Here is a 17,792-nt window from a genome sequence, read left to right on the forward strand (position 1 = left end):
AACATTGCATAGGGTAAGAAGAGAGTAGTCACCGGATGAGGAGAAGACCAATGGCTGTGACAATGAGAGTGGAAGGAAGACCGAATTTGATATGTTTCCAGAAAGTGAGTGTGTATCCCAAATGCAAAGCCCGTCGAGCTTGTTCGCACACTATCAGATTGGCCGCTGACCCGAGCAGGGAGAGGTTTCCGGCCACAGTGCTCACCCACGCCAGCAACAGCCACGCCTTCTTCTCTTCTGCTGCCGAGATCATGGCCGCCGAAGCAGCCACTCTACCCCCAAGCAAAAGCACTGAATACCCATCAAGAAAAAACCAAACTTTTAGATTTCTTTTGCTTAAAGAAGAAGCAACTCTATTCCCCAGCAAAAGCACTGGATACCCATCAAGAAAAGCCCTAACTTTTAGATTTCTTTTGCATAAAGAAGTAGCCACTCTACCCTCCCAGCTAAAGCACTGAACACCCATCAAGAAAAACCCTAGCTTTTAGATTCATTTGCATAGAAGACCTCACTTTCTGTGATGGGCTAACATGGAAAGGTTCTAGGGATCATGACAATACCGGTTGGTACATTGGAAGCTACATTCGACAGTACAAGAATGACAAGGGCAAGAACTGCGGTTCCTCTGAAAGTGTCGATCTTTGCATATGGCTCCATGAAATCCCAGAGAGCCGTGGGGATTCCGGTTTTGTTGAATCCGTCCACTGTGATGAACATCCCGCAGAAGAATATCAGAAGCGAGTATGATACCTGCCACCACACAGAAGCTCATGGTTATGATTTTGAACTCGAGTACCTGCAAAAGGATAGTAGAATGTACCTTCTCGAGGGATGGCCGGGCGTCTCTGAAATCAAGAACGACGAGAGCAAGAGCTGCTGTGATTGCGGTCCACGACATATTCAGACCCATAAGCAAAGATATGAGCATTCCAAGGGTGACTAAATAAACACATGATTTCCACAAGACTCTTTTCCACTTCTCCTCGCAGCAATTGCTTGTTCTGAAGTAATTTTCCGGGGTTGAATCCACAGAAGAGATTCTCTTTGACAACCCTGTCTCGTCTTCTTTCTGGAAAGGATTGTTTGTTGTTTCTCTCGATGCATTTGATTCCCGGTGAATCTCGCTCTCAACAGATACCGTTCTGTTCCTGAGAGTGTCGGTGTGGACTGGAGTGCCGTTCATGCTAGGGTTTTCAGAACTCAATCTCGAATTCCATTCTTCAGAGCCTAATGAGTTCAAATGCGGCAATGTAGCAGGTGAAAACCGATGGGAAGTCACGTCCTCGTCGGCTACAACTTCCGAGGGGACGTCTTCCTCATCCTTGTGGTCTGATAACAATCTCCAATACATACCAAGAAGAATTAAAGCATTCACACCGATACCAAGAATCATCGCAGGGAATAACCCGAGAAGAAACTCCCAGAAAGAGATGTTGCTTTGGACAGCGATGACAAGATTCTGAGGGTTCCCGATCGGAGTGGCTGAAGACCCAATATTAGCACTCGAGGCAAGAGCGAGTAGAAATGGATGTGGAGGGAGGTTTTGTTGCCTCGCGATCTTCAGCACAAACTCGGTTAAAACCACACAAGAAGTGTCATTGGTGAAAAGAGCGCTTGAAATGGCAGAAATCAGGCAGATTCGGCAAAGCAAGTCCTTCGGTCCCTGGCTTTTCCAAGAAAGCAATTTGCCCAAGTACTTGAAAATATCGGCTCTTTCGAGGTATACACTTACAACCATTGTGCCGAAGAGAAGACCGAGAATCGGGAGATCAATGGCTGAGTATGCTTGTTCTGGGCTTATGACTTGGAAGATTACCATCAGCATTGCGCCAAGAAGAGAACCGGCGGTTCTACCAATGGGTAGAAACGGGACAGAAGGGAAAACAGCTAAAACCCAGAAGATAGCAAAGGCTATAGATCCTAAAACCAGTTTGATCTCCGGAGCCATTGCCATTTTCGAAGCTTTGACAAGCTCGAATCTTAGTTTAAGTCCGCCTCCAGGCTAAGGATGTTTATCAGAGGAAAACATCTAAGATTGATAACATCCTGAGTTTACCTGAGAAAGAGGGTGAAAACCCTAATGGGAAATGAGACGATCAGACGAAGTTGAGCTCCGGAATCATGTCGGATGAATGGAAAGAGATCGCAGAGAAATTTGAAGACTCTGTTGAAAAAAACCAGAACACTAACGTCATTACGATCCATCAGTAACATTCTGAACCTTTTCAAGTTTCCTCTAAGAATCATTTCTGTACAAGACAAGAAAGAGAAAAAAGGGCAACAAAATTCGAAGTGAACACTTCATCTAACCCCATAAAATTTGCCGGAAGAACAAACAAACAAGCGATCGATCACCTGCACTGCTTTTTCGCTTCAAGTCTCAAAATTTACAAAGAAAACAGAAAACCCATGAAAGATTTTCAGGGAAAACCGATCCGGAAGCGATTGGCAAATAATAGTCAATGATCTTAGTGAATGACAGAAGAACTGAATGGTGAGAAAGGCTTCCGACCTTACCTTTTTTAGTACGATGATGAACTAACTGCAAACTGAAACTGAAAAAGGTCGCGAAAGCTTCCTCTTTGAAGAATATAAATTTATGGGTACTTCTTCCTCTGCGGGTTCGGTGATTCAGATCTTGTTTTGCTCGCCTTTCCTTTATGAATTGGAAATGATTGATCACGTTTTGGATAAAAAGAGACACATGGTCCGATTGTTATCACCAGGGAGGACACTTGACTTCTTCTCCAGCCCCATATATACATAATTCTCTAATTATTTTTAATATATGAAATTTAATAAATAAATCAACCCAGTAACTGGTAAGATTCCTGTATCTGATACGGTGATTTTAATATCCAGAACGCTGATATTATAAGAAATCCCGTAGCATGAAGTCAAAACCTTCTTTTCTTTTTTACAGAGATTTTAGAGTTCATTGGATTTTTCCGTACAATAAATCACCAAACTTTCCAAGGTTTGAGGTTTTCGAGAACAGAGTCATCACCATGACAACCTTTTTATACAGCATGTCCTTGCTTCTCTGTCACAAAGAAAACGATACAGATGACAAGAACCTGTGTTTCCGACCTGTCTCTACTTCCTTCTGTCTTCTGTAACTGTAACTAACATTGTGTTATTGTCCAAAACCTTTTCAGGGCTTTAACTACAGAGCATCCTGACTGGTGAGAATTCGACAGTGAGGCGGGCATGGTCGGACAGAGTGTAGTTCTCCGGCCACATTCCTCTCTCCGCCTCTCGGGGAAACAAAAGTGCCTTCTTCACCTTGAAACCGATCGCTTCTTCTTCAGCGTTCTCTACCGTTTCCGTACCCTCTTCACAGTATTCAGTTTGATCAACCAATCTCATGTCCCAAATCCTCTGGTATTTACATTACAGCGCTTAGTCTATGAGGCTTTTGATGATATGACTATGATGATGTGAACTGATAAGGGACTTACCTTAAGTTCTTCATAATCGAGAACGCCATTTCCATCGAGATCAGCCCGAAGCCACAGATCTTTTGTGTCCTCGAAGCTGAGCCTGAAAGGAAGACCCGTTAAATTTACCTGCAACGGAAGAGTTTACACATCACTAAACTAGCCAAGAGAGAAAGTCTCGAAGTTGTACGTGTTAGTAAAACCTCGGTTTCATAATTCCATTTGAAGTGATTAAACCTCGAAAGAGATACAAAGAAACTACTAGTACTAAGTTCATTTTCACCTTCTGAAGCGCTTCACAAAAATCTGGGTATGTCACAGAATCACTGATGCTACGGCCCCTTAGAGATGCAAAGGCCTTGTCCTCGGTTATGGAAGCTTTCTGGAGTTGATACTGAAACCCAACAACAGAAATCAAAAGGGGCGGTTTCGAGTTTAAAGACGTGAAAAAGAACGAGAAAATATTCTCCGGGTCACAATCAAACAGATAAACCTAACCTTGATTATACCAAAAGCCGCCTCTGCCCAACTCGTTTTCAACGGTTTTCTTGACTTGTTAGGGTTACGAAGCCATATGAAGTCGACTCCGCATATGTTCCCCCTGTGGTTTCTATGGCTAACCCACTGAAAAGAAGAAACGGGAGGACTTTTAACGATAAGTCTTTCTACGACATGAGAGATGAGACCTGGATTAGGAGGCAAGAGAAAAAAGTTGTCTGAAAGAAGAAATCTACCCTGTGAGCATCTGCATCACTGTCAGTGTATCGGTGAGCAATATCATACGACGATACAAAACCCTGAGACCTCAGGAATTTGTAGACATGCCCACGTTTGCTTCCGTTCCAGTCACTGTAATAACATAATAAGGAGACTAAGATTACAACAGTATATGCATGGAGGGACATAATAACTTAAGACAGAACACGAGTCCAGAAGCTCTCACCCGCAGAGAATAATGGGCATGTTGCCAAGTTTATTTTCCTTTTGGTACGTCTCCAGATATTCAAGAATTTTGTAGACCTGTAAGATTAGCCGATACAACAAAATTAGCAACGACCGGAAACAAACATCAAAAAAGCAAAAAAAAATCTGGAATGGATGGACTGTACCTGATGCAATCTTACAATGGACAAACTAGAATCATGAGGAAACAACAGATGGGTGTTCACGATGAGAAACTCCTGTCGAACTTTTTCATTTCCATTATGCGAAAATGGAACAACCGATTGGACGTGCAAGAGCTGAGCCACACGGTCTCCAAAGTCGTTAAAGAGCAGCTCACGGTGATTCACGACTTCAAAGTCATCCTTGTGAACGGCAGTTAAAAGACCTGTAAAGAAAGTAAGTAAAAGGGCAAAACCCTCTCGAGTGAGATGAGCAAATATAGCATGGAAGAGAAAACATGGGGGTGAAGGCGATATTATACAAGAGTCTAAACCTATATAGCACAGAATTTCGACATTGGAGGGTCCAAACAAGTAAACGACAGCATACAAACAATGCACCATTGAATATTATAGTAACAGCAAAGACCGACATCCTTTCAAAACCCGGAATTCTTTCCAGCTACACATATTTATTCCCTTCTGATTCGCCATCGAACTATGCTTTTTCGATTGCCCAAATAACTATCTCGAGATCATTCATAACCAAGTCAGAAATAACGCACTCCTAACTACAGAATCGAGCCATTTCGTGAAGAAAATGAAGAAGGAACTTACCATCTCCACGTTCATTTGTTCTGGGCAGCTGAAAAGTAGTGTAACCTCCGCTGCCCAGTCTCTCTCGGTACATACGCTCTAATTCTCCATTTCCGACCCAAAATTCCTGTTGGCAAAAGGATTTGCGTATGTTCAGACAGCCAAGTCAGCAATGTTACGGATTCAACTACTGGTACAAAGTCAGACCCACTTCAAAGACACATTAGAAAGACAAGAAAAAGGTGTAAAGGTTAGAACTTTGATGAATATATTACCTGGAGACAAATAATCGAAGACCGATCATGCAATAACCAATCCAAAATCCTCTGGTTCCTATCAAACCACCGAGCGTGAAAATCACTCTCTCGGATACTCTGGTTCTGTTTCACGTTCCCAGTGACAAAATTGAAAAAACAAAGGATCCATAATCTTGAAAACCCCAGTTATTGAACAACAAAATTCTTCGCTGGAATCAACAAGCACATCAATCAATAACAGATGAAGAGAGAAAAGGGCAAGGAAAAAAGAACCTGTTGATCGAGCCGCTTATAGATAGGAGCCAGTATATTGAAAGTGGTACAAGAAACGGTTTGTTCCCCCATTGTAGCCAAACTCGAGTTCAATCTCTGCACACCCTAAATGCCACCATCATCACATCTCAAACAATCCTAAAAACTTCAAAAAAGAAGAAGAAGAAGAATCGGAAACATCGAAACAAAAATTCACGCACCATACCGAAATCTGCCTTGCTTCCTCCGGACGGCGATGGCAGTGATGAACCGAAGAAGTAGATGGACAGAGGAATCAGAGAGGAAAAGGAGAAGAAGATTAAGAAGAAGGAGAGAGTTCTGGAGAGTGGTGGTGGGTAAGGAGGGAAGAATCTGGACCGTAGGATTACCGTGGGGCTGCGATTGCGAAGAAGAAGAAGACGACGACTACGATGGCTTCGATATGAATCTTGCATCTGGGTTTTGGGTATTTAGAACTGAGAAAAGGGAATTTTACGTAGGGTCGCACCTATATTTCACGCCTAGAAAAAACAAAACACTTTAAAAAAAAAAAAACGAAATTACCTTAATGAATACACGATTTTCGAAAATAATTTCGTTATTACGACTTCGTAATTGATTCTAAATATAATTACAATTGATTCTAAAAAAGGTGGCAAAAAATCATATTGTATATCAGTGATATGTTAGTCGTAATTAAGTCGCAAAAATAAAAAGAAAAGGATATTTCGGACTTTTTTAATCGAAAAGTGGGTTAAAATTAAAAAAAAAAAATTTTCAATAGTGTACGCTGAAATAGGTGCGACCCAACTGGGTTATTTGAGTAAAATTCCCCTTAGAGAAGGGGTCGAGAAGATTATTAATATCCGGTTATTTATTAAATTAAGACAACTTTTCTTTTTCCGGGGAACGGAAAGATTCGACCTTTACGTGTGCCAATGGCTCTCAGAAAAACCAAAACACGAAACCGCCCCTTGCTTGTTTATTGTCCGGACATACATGCATACTTATTCCGCCCCTTGTTAAATATATACATACATATATATATATATATGTATATAAATATTAGTTGGAATTATTTTCGGTTGATTTCTGGTTCGGGTAGTTACTGTGTCTATTCAACGAATTTTCGGTGCATTTTCCTTCAGATTTCTCCTTACGGAATCATGTTAACTATCTTCCGGTTCCACATCCTCAATTGCATGAGCTCATATGTTTTTTGGAAATAGAAATTTCGATTACAGAACCAGTTGAGTTGTGCGCCCATAGAAAACGGGCTTGTGGGCCGATTTACAAATGTAAACCCACACGGCATAAGCAAATAGTAATACAATTACATGAATACATACAAATTGACACATACGCACATATATGTGTATGTATGTCTGGATTGACAAATTCTAATATAATTATAGCTCTTGATTTTTGTTTCCGGGTCTGCTACAAGAAGGAAAATACTGATTCGGATAAATACCCCATCACAGAAAATTGACCTAATCGATTATGGAAAAAACAAGGGATTCGATAAGCAGGACAAAGAACAATTCTTGTGCATAAAAAGATGGCATGATATCAGGGACAAATACAAAGAATATAGTAAAGGGTTGTCCAGATATACCAAATGATGGTCTGCTCTGCTCTGCTCTGCTACAAAATTGGTCGAATTGTATTGACTTTTGCCCCCACAGGAAACCAAAGGCATTGTTCATTAAAGAACCGGATCATAAGAAGAACCTCCTCCTGCTTGTGTCCATTTCAGGCTGAGAAATCGGCAAACAATATAAGATAAATTAGCAAGGCTAGTGATATGTTTTTCAAGACAGTCCAAATCAAATGTATGTAACGGATTCACCTTATGAACCCATTCATACTCTCCGCCTTTGGTGTCAAAAGTTCCATGCTGTAAACTTATCAGCTTGAGCGTAAATCGCGGACCGCATTCCTGCCACAGAATTTTTATGATGTTTCATAACAAAATATCGCAGGTAAAAGCAGAGGGTGCGAAAAATGTGTACTGACCTGAAGGTGAGCTATTACTTTTTCTCGAGCTATGCCATCCTTTTCCTTGTTATTGCCAGCTCCCTTTGCTTTTGAATCGCTTTGCTTACTTTCCTTGGTCTCAAAGATGTAACTGAATCAAATGGCATATCGTTAGAAATATGTTTTCCCTGGTTGGAGTTTTTAGCAGACAAACCTCAAGACCGGTGCAGAGAGATTGCAACATACCGATGATGTCGGAAAAATATGAAATCTCGTTGGTTGTGGAATGTTACAACTCTCCGACCACGAAAGTTTGGATCTTGAGGGAAGAGTGATTGTATCATTCTGCAAAATCATAAACAAGACATCAATGAGACTGACAAGATCGAGAGCGTGCAATTAGCATCCTTGCAAAGAAAAGATTTACAACGAAGTGAAAGACTGAAAATAACAGCTACCGGCCAACACGATGACCCAAGCGTGTAGTGAAATTATTTAACACGATCTCCGGTTCATGGCTTGTAGGATTCCCATGATTCTGTAATGGTAATAAAAATTTCACTAGTTAAACTAAAAAACTTCAGCCAGTGTATCAGACACAGGGTAGGGTACACAACTTTTAAACACCGTTTTTCGCAAAAACTCAAACAAAAAAAACTTAGAGAAAAAAGCTTATACCTTTATATCCTTCCGCAGAACAAGATGCGATAATTTGAAATGAGCAGTAGGCCCATCTGGCAAGCCAATGATAAGGAGAGCATCTGCATATTAATCACAAACTTTCTTAAACAGAAGAATACACAACCTGTACAGAGATGAATATAGAAGGTAGAAATATGGATATACACGTCAACGTATGAAATATGGAGGGGAACTAACCTGGTTCCCTGCGGTTCGTATGGACCACAACCAGAGATGTAAAGTCTTTCTTCTTCGCATATTCTACGATCTGCATAATGCGAGAAATAATTGTTAAGTTTCACATTCAACTTGCTGACTTTAACTATATCGGGATATATAAACACAACAAGCAGCACCTTTTTCAGATCATACGTTCCTCTCTTGTAATAATGAGAATTCGGGATAACAGAGAGCAACTCCGATACAAATGCAGGCCCCCTCTGAAACCCACAAAAAATACAGTAGTAAATAACAAATCCTCGTGTTGTGATCAATATCTTATATAATTGACGGAATTCCTCATGTAAGGCATATAACAGACAACAGCTAATGTGTAAGATTCTTACAGTAGAATTGAAACGACATGTTGTGATCAGGATCTTCGGTGTAACCTCATGCCCTAGAATTGGACGAAATTCATCCCCATCAATATCAGCAAACAGCTGCAATTGAGACATAATCGAAACTCAGTGACACGACTTGGCAATTATGACATGAATTGCACAAATTGAAACCAAACAACAGCCAAAGGATGCAGGAGAATTCAAATTCCACGAAACGAGAAATTAACAGAAGATACCTCTTCGTCATTGGGTCTGCAAACAGTCTCGTCTTGCTCTCTAGTATTCTCAATTGTTCGGGGGACTATCCTCTCCGGAGGCTGCACGAGAAAACGAGAACCAATTTACACAGCACGGTCGAAGCCCCTAATCCGAACAACCAATCAAAAAACAAAAACCCTAATTTCCTCAGTTCACTACCTCCTCGCCAAGCTCAAGAGCTCGCTTCTCCGCGGCGTCACGGGCCTTAATCTTCTTCCTCTTCTCCACTTTCTTCTCGTGCCTGAGCTTGGCGTATACTTGAGATCTCTTCTCCTTGTTCTTTATCATGGACGGAAGAATCTCCTGCTTCTGCTTTTTCTTCTTCTCCTCCCCACCGGTACTCGCTCTCTCGCTATCTTCTGCTTCCATAGCTTCACCGTCGCTCTTCTTCCTCTTACCTCCCATTTTTCCGACCGATGTATCCTGTTTGTCTATTCGCGTTGATCGAAGATGAAGAAGCCGGTGAACGTTAGGGTTTACAAAGCCGGAGGAGCAAACTTTCAGGAGGGGGGGGGGGGTTAAGGTTCGGTCTTGAGCTTATTAAGTTTGGGCTTGGGCTAGGTATTGGGCTTCGAAAGCTTTATACCTATACTACGTCGTTTTATATGGGGTCCAGGATTAAAACGGCGCCGTTTCACGACATAAGTTTTTGTTTCCGCTTATTTATTGGTTTGTCAATGTTGTCTTTTAAGCGGGTTTCTAAACAGGTATTCGGTTCAGTTATTTAATTTTAAAAAAATCTAACTATTTTAAATTTATTTTGTTTTAGTTGGGTTGGTAAAAATTCTCATTAAGAAATTTTCGATATTATGATCAGTTTATATTCAGTTCGAGTTTGATTTAAAAATAATAATAAATATTAGATTTTTATATTAAATTATTCCATTATTAACCAAGTAGACATTTAATTATACGAATCATGAATTTGTATTGGGATACGTGACTCGTGAGGTTTCGTGGAGAATGGTCCAATCACGTGAAATGTGACAGTGGATCTACGCACTGTTACACAAATTATTCTACGATTATATTGCATGTCAGCAATAAAATAACTTTGGAAATTAATTTCACGAAAAAATCTACAACTACGTGGCAGGGTAAGATCACATGAACGGTTTAGATTTTCCAGAATGACCCAATCAACGGCCAGGATCTCTTCGCCAAAAGTTCTTCCCTGCCTGAAACTGTCATGTCATTGGGTAATTCATTTTTCCAAGAAATGTCTCTCTCATTCTCGAAAAGATAAGCCCATCTTCTTGGTTTCTCTCTCTGACTCTCTCTCTCTATAAAAGCAGACCCCACCGGTGAGATTCTCTCCGACGGCTTCGGAATATCTATTGATTCGTCCAGGAGACGGAGAGAGGGAGAGAGGAAGAGATTCATGGCTAATGAAAGTATCAGACTCCGACTGGTCTCCGTGTTCTTGCTTCTAGGGCTTGTATCGTGCTTTAGCTTGCGTGTAAGCTTCAAAGTTGCATCCTCTTCTTTTCTGGGTTTAGTTTATTTAGGACGATCGAGTATTATTAATGTTCGTGATACGTTCAGTTCGATCTGTTAATTCGTGGGTTTGATTTGTTTTTTTAACCCTTTTTTGGGTCTGATCGGTTGTTCATCCGTCTTTCCTGGGTTTGGTTTGGTTTTGACTTTTGAAGAGTAAAGTGTAAAATTCAAGTGAATCTATCAATTACAGTATCTTAAAAACAGTACCTTTCTAAGAAAAGCAGTGACTTGTTCGGATTTTGTCTTGTTTCCTTGAGTGGAATCGTTATTTGGATAAGTTGTTGGGCAATTGAATTCATTGTCAGTAGAAGGGGAGAAGCAAAATTCAGTCTATTATGTTTATCCATCAGTAGAGAGTGCTTTACCTGAAGTAGGTGATCTTTGTTGAATCAGGGTGTCTCTGCAGTAAGTCTTTCCAAGCTGAAGCTGAACTCGCGGATTCTTCAGGTACTCCCAATGCTTTTATGACTGAATACATGCGGGAGCTGTTTCTTTGAATTGGTTAAAGGTTGGATGATTTAGATTAGATTCTTAGACTTTTATTTGCCTGTTTGTTGTTTTTCTTCTTTTGAGTGTTCAGTCAAAGTGCATTCTTTGCAGGATGAGATTGTGAAGCAAGTAAATGAAAACCCGAATGCCGGATGGAAAGCTGCCATCAATGACCGGTTTTCCAATGCCACCGTGAGCCTACTGGCTTGCTTTCTCTTATGAGATGAAATCCATCTGTGTATTATGGACTCATGCTTATACTTGTTCCTGAACTTTTCTAGCTTTGGTGTTTTGCTTCTGTATGTTCAGGTTGCAGAATTTAAACGCCTCCTCGGGGTGAAACCGACACCAAAGAAGGAACTTTTGGGTGTGCCTATCGTCAGCCATGACAGATCCTTGAAGCTGCCAAAAGAATTTGATGCAAGAACTGCTTGGCCTCAGTGCACCACCATCGGAAGGATCTTGGGTCAGTTTTAGATTTCCAAATTCATGTCAAATGTTTTTTTATTAATTGGCAACATGATTTACTGACTTTAACTTGTGTCGAACCCTCTGGCTCAACTGTCTCACTAAAGATCAGGTAAATAAATGTAAACCTCATTTACCGTCTTCTAACTTTAGGTTTCCCTATCAAGCACCTGTGATCAGATCAGTGATGGCATTTGGGTTTTGGCTTGTTTAGGGTCATTGTGGTTCTTGCTGGGCATTTGCTGCAGTTGAATCGCTATCAGACAGATTCTGTATCCATTTTGGCATGGTATTCCATTTTTTTACCATACAGCCGAGATCGATGGTTCATTACATCTTTCATGGTAGCTGATTTAATCTGTCTTGCCGATGCAGAATGTTCCATTATCGGTTAACGATCTCTTAGCATGCTGTGGGTTCCTCTGCGGTGATGGCTGTGATGGTGGATACCCCATTTCTGCCTGGCAGTACTTTAAGTACCGGGGTGTTGTCACAGAAGAGGTAACCATTTCTCTTGCAGATGCCAGACCATGAAGTGACACAGATTGTAGTTATGAACCTCTTTCGATTAATTGAATGCTTGATTGCATGGTTCTTTGATTCAGTGTGACCCGTACTTTGACAATACTGGCTGTTCTCACCCGGGTTGTGAACCGGCGTATCAAACCCCAGAATGCGTGAGGAAATGCGTTGACGGGAACCAGCTGTGGAATGAATCGAAACACTTTAGTGTTAGTGCTTACAAAATCAATTCTGACCCACAAGATTTAATGGCAGAAGTTTACAAGAACGGGCCTGTTGAGGTCGACTTTACCGTTTATGAGGTAAGTTAAATTGATTGTATATTTTGTTTCCTGGACGGAGAACTTGCTTCTTATGTGGCTTTGCTCGCATTGTACAGGATTTTGCACATTACAAGTCTGGTGTTTACAAGCACATAACGGGCGGTAACATTGGAGGACACGCAGTTAAGCTTATCGGCTGGGGAACCTCGGAGGAAGGTGAAGATTACTGGGTATGTATACATATATAACCACTTGGAAATTCACATGTTTTCGGGTCATTTTCATTTCAAAAATCTGGAAATTCTCATTCTCTGTCGCCTTGAATCGTTACAGCTTATGGCAAACCAATGGAACAGAGGGTGGGGTGAAGTAAGTTTAAAGTTTCTCTCTCTCCTCCAACCAACCATTGTTGTTGAATAGCCGATGAATGTAATGTAAGAAAAACAATTGGGTTGGTGGGAAAATGCAGGAAGGATACTTCAAGATCAGGAGAGGGACGAACGAGTGCGGAATAGAGGAGGATGCAGTGGCGGGTTTGCCTTCGAGCAAGAATCTCGCTCGGGAAATCGCTGGTTCGGATCATCTTTGGGTTGCATCGGCTTAAAACGACGACGTGATTCAGAATGGTTCCTTTTTGATCCCCTGAAAAGGAAAACGCCTCCTGTTAGTATATTATACGTTATACATTATCATGGCTTCTGGTTCTTGCTGTTGTATCTCGAACTCTTGTCTGTGGGGTTTTGCTACTGGAATAAAAGACCTCGTTTAAGTTTCCTCTGCTTCAACAGAAAAGGCATTTGGTTTACGAAAATTTTCATGAAAATACACAACCTTGTAACAAAAATATATATATACATATAAGGATTTTTAATTTAATAAATAAATATATCAAATATTAAAATATAACAAACGATTTTTTTTATATATAGATTAGCATTTATTTTCGTATAAAAAATTAATCTATATTTCAAAAATTGTTTGGCATATTTTAATATTTAATATATTTATTTATTAAATTAAAAATACGTATTTTTTAACATCTTTTACAAAATTTCGTGTATTTGGGATCATCTCCAGACTATTGGACCAACATACGAATACTAGGTTGGGCTTTTATAAGATGCTATTGGGCCAACATGATGAACTCATGGGTTGTTTCTCTACATTATGCAAACACGTGCCCACTGATAGAATTTACACATGGAAAAAACAAACTTGGGCGTTTTTTTCCTAACTACAATTTTTTTTTTTGATAATTCGAAAGTTAATCGTATTTTTAATCCGATTATATCTTCTAGATAAAAGAAAAATGCAATTTGAATATCTATAGGTTTTTATTGCTCCGTCTCTTACAAGTTAGTGATTCAATCTTGAATTGATCTATAGGTTTTTATTGATATAGAATAGAAATATATTTTTTTTAGAAGAAATTAATACTTAATGAAAAATACGAATTAAAATTAGTTCATAAGAGCGTAGCTTTTTGGCGGTGAACCCTTCAATCATACGGTCAAAGCTCGGAATATAACATATTGCTTCATAGTTCATACTAAGTCGTATATATATATATATATATATATAATTGTACGTTTTTATCAATCAGGTCGTACAGAATATTTCTTTATGCATACAAATGAATTTCATGATTGGATGAGTGCATGTGCTACCATACAGATGGCATCAGCCATGTGATAAGTACGTGAGCTTGCCCCTTTGATATGCCTTCATACTAGCCCTCCTATTGTGTTGCATTTAGTGATAGTGTTACGTACCTATATTGACGATTGACTTTTCGATTTTATTACTATTATATACTTATCCTTTTTTTTGTACAAATTATTATATTTATATATTGTTATAAAACCATTAAATAGTGTCCATAACTATCAATACCGGTGGGCGGAAGAATATATTCTTTAAAAAAAATGCTTATCAAGATAGCCAAAGTATATACTTAAATATTACTAATAAAAATGAGCATTCAGCATTTTTATATCGTGGTTTTTATTGAATGAATTTCTAATATCGGAATTATAGATAGACTGCAATTATGTTAATATACATATTTGTATAATCAATTTTGTTAATATTAAGAGCATCAACAATATATACTTATGAAGTTTGGAGTTTTCATTTGTATTTAATCTACTAGATATATAGACTATTATTATCAACAATAAAAAATATTAATATTATTAGTAGATTTTAAACTTTTGTTTCTTGGTTGTTAAGTTAAGAATATTGCCGTACATATAATGCATGCTTGACGTAAAAGTTTAACTGTCCAAGATATATATGTCATCTGATTAAGCATTGACTTCATTTTAGGGTTACAGAAAACCTGCAACCACTTGTTGGTTTGAATTAAAAAAAAAAAGGCAGTCCACCTATAAAAAAAATCTCAAATCATTTGATAACCAATCAAATCGAATTATTTTTATTTCAATTTGTCCTTAAACGTACCACGGAACTTAAGAGAAAAGGAGGGGGGTTTTAACCCTAATAACCCACTTGGGTCGCAGCAATTTCAGGGTACACCACCCAGAAAAAAAAAAATTTTGCGACCTTATTACGACTAATATATAACTAATATACAACCAAAATAAGAGTAGTTTGTTAGTCGTAATAGGTTGTATATTAGTTATATATTAGTCGTAATAAGGTCGCAAAATTTTTTTTTTTTTCGGTGGTGTACACTGAAATTGCTGCGACCCAAGTGGGTTATTTGAGTAATATTCCCAAAAGGAGGAGCAGTGGAGCACTTATCAGCCATTGCCGTCAACATAATCCACGTTCCAACTTCAGACAAATTCCCCAATATTTAAGACAACTTGCCCCATACATACATATATATATATATATGACTTTACTATATTTAACTTGATTTGTAATCCACCCAAAAAAAAAACTGGATTTGTAGTGTATGAATATTCTCTCCCATTGTTATAGCTTTGTTCATATATCATTGCTTTTGACAAATTGATTTTTTTTTTTTTTTGTAATCGGTTCATTCACGAAATACAATGACAAAAACGACTGTTCTATGTAAAATAATAACGCTATAAATCCACAAATAACTGGATCCATCTGAACCAAAAAATTGATATAGTTTTATATATTTTAGAGTTAACACATATATGTCATATATGATCTATAACATGGTTAATACATGCTTACATTATGTAACCATATGTCGAATAAATAAATAATTTACTTCAGCAACTCCCATCACCAACTGTCACATGTCAACGGAGGAGCCTTATAACCATGTGCATGAGAATTCCGTATTGTTCGCCCTCTGACAATCATTTGGTCAATCACTATACCAATCATATTTATTTATAATCATCCTGCAAATTACATAAATAACAACTTATTTTTTTTATACAATTTACATAAATTACGTTATGTGTTCATCACTATAAATAGCTGCTGAAGCCTGCGTCTTCCTCCAACCTCAGCGCGAAAACAAGACCAAAAAGACAAAAAGAAAATGGCCAAGGTTCTTCTCTCTCTTCTGGTCGCTGTCTTCTTCTTCGCGAAGATCAGTTCGGTTTCTGCAGGTTGGTTGCAAGCTCATGCCACCTTCTATGGCGGAAGTGATGCTTCTGGTACAATGGGTAAAAATCCTCAGGACTCTTCTCTCTCCGTTGCTTCCTCCCCAAGAAACCCATAACCTAAAATGGCTGCCTGTTTCTTCCACCGCAAGAAACTATCCATAAAAATGAAGATAGAGCCCGAAATATACGTCAGATTACACTGTATGAACCCTTTTTTTTTTCTGAATCCTATGCAGGTGGAGCATGTGGCTATGGCAATCTGTACACGGACGGGTACGGAACTAACACGGCGGCTCTGAGTACGGCCCTTTTCAACGACGGAAAAGCCTGCGGCGGCTGTTACCAGATCATTTGCAATTCGGCCAAAGTGCCACAATGGTGTCTGAAGGGCAAAACCATCACAATCACCGCCACAAACTTCTGCCCACCGAACTTCAACCTTCCGAGCAACAATGGCGGATGGTGCAACCCTCCCAGACCTCACTTCGACATGGCTCAGCCCGCTTTTCTCACCATCGCCAAGTACAAAGCCGGTATCGTCCCCATCCTCTACAGAAGGTAAAATATCTCGAGACCCCACCCTTCCAGTTCTTGCCCGATGCCAATATCATCAAAAAGTGAAAGCTAAGAAGAGTTCTTCTTCTGGGTTTTTTTTCTTTTTACCTTCAGGGTCGGATGCAGAAGAAGCGGAGGGATGAGATTCACCATCAACGGGAGGAACTACTTCGAGCTGGTCCTCATCTCAAACGTCGGAGGAATCGGAGAGATTTCCAAAGTATGGATCAAAGGCTCAAAGAGCAACAGATGGGAGACTATGTCGAGGAACTGGGGAGCTAACTGGCAGAGCCTTTCTTACCTCAACGGTCAGAGTCTCTCATTCAGAGTTCAAGCCAGTAACGGGAGGATCAAGACAGCTCTCAACGTTGTCCCTTCGAACTGGCGGTTTGGTCAGACCTTCAAGAGCAACGTCAACTTCTAGATCACTCACTCTACCCCGGTGTTTATGGTTTTCGCCTTTTCTTGCGTGCATATCTTCTGTATCTTTCATGTTTTCCGTCATTTTCCTGCTGCGACATCTGCCGGAAAGAAGCCTGCATTGTGCTTTTTTCAGCCCTCACCCTCACCGTTTATTTGTCAGGGCAGGACTCGAGCAGAGATATCTGTATATGAAAATTTAAGAAAAAAGCGTTTACTATCCACCACATCACTGTCAGAAATCAACTTCTCGAACAAACGCTTACAGAATCTAACGAAATGACATGATCACACAGCCAAAGGATGTTATCAGCTTCATATCTACTCGTAAATTATACAAAGACAGATGTTTACCCGGTTCCAGACAAAGCTCTAGTTTTGCAGCCAAAATGACAATGGTCCAGAGGATTTAAAATGAAACCTGGCATCGGGAAAATTTTGACAATCGATGTCACGGGCAGTCTTTTTACGGTAAGGTGCTCAGGTATCTTGTAGAATTCATCTTCAACGCGCTTCAGTTCATTCTCAACCCGATCTGAAGTGTTAAGATTCTTCCCGCTCTTCTTCACCAATTCTTGTTTCAATGCACTTCACCCTGTTGAAGCAGTAAAAAAACACCACCAACATGAAAACAGTCGGACAATCTCATATTCCGGTCCATGTCGATCAATAAAATACAGAGCCAAACCACGAAACGAAACACGGGAAAACCATATAGAAAGCCTGGAACAAGAACAAGAACAGAAGCATACAGAAAGAACCACCCAGAAAACCCATCAGATGTGAAACAACCTACTTAATGCAGTATACTGTTCCTCGTGATCATTGTGCTTAAACCTTAGTAACTACACAGAGAGAGAGAGAGAGAGACCGAACACTAGATA

At 39.6% G+C, this 17,792-nt stretch overlaps 5 protein-coding genes across 14 annotated transcripts in view; 2 read left to right on the forward strand and 3 right to left on the reverse strand.

Moving 5' to 3' along the window:
- LOC104815905 (putative transporter arsB) overlaps positions 1 to 2,730 on the reverse strand; it is a 2,939-nt gene extending 209 nt beyond the window's left edge. Inside the window, exons 1-4 of one of the 2 annotated variants that reach the window (XM_019202802.1) lie at positions 2,518 to 2,730; positions 821 to 2,164; positions 561 to 750; positions 29 to 291 (exon numbers count right to left, since the gene is read on the reverse strand). In XM_019202802.1, coding sequence (XP_019058347.1) covers positions 29 to 291; positions 561 to 750; positions 821 to 1,954 — 1,587 coding nt within the window. In that variant the 5' untranslated portion in view covers positions 1,955 to 2,164; positions 2,518 to 2,730. Of the gene's footprint in view, positions 1 to 17; positions 292 to 560; positions 751 to 820; positions 2,165 to 2,517 lie in introns of those variants that run through there. The other variant, XM_019202803.1, reaches the window with a different exon arrangement.
- Positions 2,731 to 2,870: 140 nt separating this feature from the next.
- Positions 2,871 to 6,140, reverse strand: LOC104815906 (uncharacterized calcium-binding protein At1g02270-like). 6 transcript variants are annotated; one of them, XM_010544515.1, is made up of 11 exons: positions 5,871 to 6,134; positions 5,671 to 5,775; positions 5,416 to 5,520; positions 5,162 to 5,267; positions 4,550 to 4,770; positions 4,384 to 4,460; positions 4,175 to 4,289; positions 3,939 to 4,064; positions 3,724 to 3,834; positions 3,462 to 3,569; positions 2,871 to 3,381 (listed from the first exon to the last, which is right to left on the reverse strand). In XM_010544515.1, the coding sequence occupies exons 1-11, from the start codon at positions 6,102 to 6,104 to the stop codon at positions 3,163 to 3,165; spliced, it is 1,527 nt and encodes a 508-aa protein (XP_010542817.1). In that variant the 5' UTR covers positions 6,105 to 6,134; the 3' UTR covers positions 2,871 to 3,162. The 6 variants fall into 6 exon arrangements, with proteins under 6 accessions (XP_010542817.1, XP_010542818.1, XP_010542820.1 ...); XM_010544516.2 differs by having other exon boundaries at positions 5,671 to 5,766; positions 5,871 to 6,132; XM_010544518.1 differs by having other exon boundaries at positions 5,671 to 5,766; positions 5,876 to 5,968.
- Positions 6,141 to 6,963: 823 nt separating this feature from the next.
- On the reverse strand, positions 6,964 to 9,627 carry LOC104815907 (ribosome production factor 1-like). Of its 4 annotated transcripts, none has more exons than XR_772218.1 (12): positions 9,291 to 9,627; positions 9,110 to 9,190; positions 8,877 to 8,972; positions 8,667 to 8,750; positions 8,509 to 8,578; positions 8,308 to 8,390; positions 8,088 to 8,167; positions 7,876 to 7,974; positions 7,669 to 7,780; positions 7,502 to 7,591; positions 7,268 to 7,409; positions 6,964 to 7,086 (listed from the first exon to the last, which is right to left on the reverse strand). XR_772218.1 is itself a non-coding variant. In XM_010544520.1 (11 exons), the coding sequence occupies exons 1-11, from the start codon at positions 9,534 to 9,536 to the stop codon at positions 7,371 to 7,373; spliced, it is 1,080 nt and encodes a 359-aa protein (XP_010542822.1). In that variant the 5' UTR covers positions 9,537 to 9,627; the 3' UTR covers positions 6,964 to 7,370. The 4 variants fall into 4 exon arrangements, 1 of the variants encoding a protein (XP_010542822.1); XR_772217.1 differs by having other exon boundaries at positions 6,964 to 7,089; XR_772216.1 differs by having other exon boundaries at positions 6,964 to 7,142.
- Positions 9,628 to 10,360: 733 nt separating this feature from the next.
- LOC104815908 (cathepsin B-like) lies at positions 10,361 to 13,146 on the forward strand. The gene is made up of 11 exons (XM_010544521.2): positions 10,361 to 10,590; positions 11,025 to 11,078; positions 11,232 to 11,312; positions 11,430 to 11,586; positions 11,696 to 11,700; positions 11,803 to 11,877; positions 11,964 to 12,089; positions 12,194 to 12,412; positions 12,490 to 12,603; positions 12,707 to 12,742; positions 12,843 to 13,146. Exons 1-11 carry the CDS (start codon positions 10,513 to 10,515, stop codon positions 12,975 to 12,977), a joined length of 1,080 nt encoding a protein of 359 aa, XP_010542823.1. The 5' UTR covers positions 10,361 to 10,512; the 3' UTR covers positions 12,978 to 13,146.
- A 2,597-nt stretch (positions 13,147 to 15,743) lies between these two features.
- LOC104815910 (putative expansin-A17) lies at positions 15,744 to 17,135 on the forward strand. Its single transcript, XM_010544522.1, has 3 exons — positions 15,744 to 15,993; positions 16,170 to 16,491; positions 16,603 to 17,135. Exons 1-3 carry the CDS (start codon positions 15,867 to 15,869, stop codon positions 16,910 to 16,912), a joined length of 759 nt encoding a protein of 252 aa, XP_010542824.1. The 5' UTR covers positions 15,744 to 15,866; the 3' UTR covers positions 16,913 to 17,135.
- Positions 17,136 to 17,792: the final 657 nt, after the last annotated feature.

This window comes from Tarenaya hassleriana, unplaced genomic scaffold (assembly GCF_000463585.1).
Source record: "Tarenaya hassleriana unplaced genomic scaffold, ASM46358v1 Cleome24, whole genome shotgun sequence".
NCBI classification, from domain to species: domain Eukaryota; kingdom Viridiplantae; phylum Streptophyta; class Magnoliopsida; order Brassicales; family Cleomaceae; genus Tarenaya; species Tarenaya hassleriana.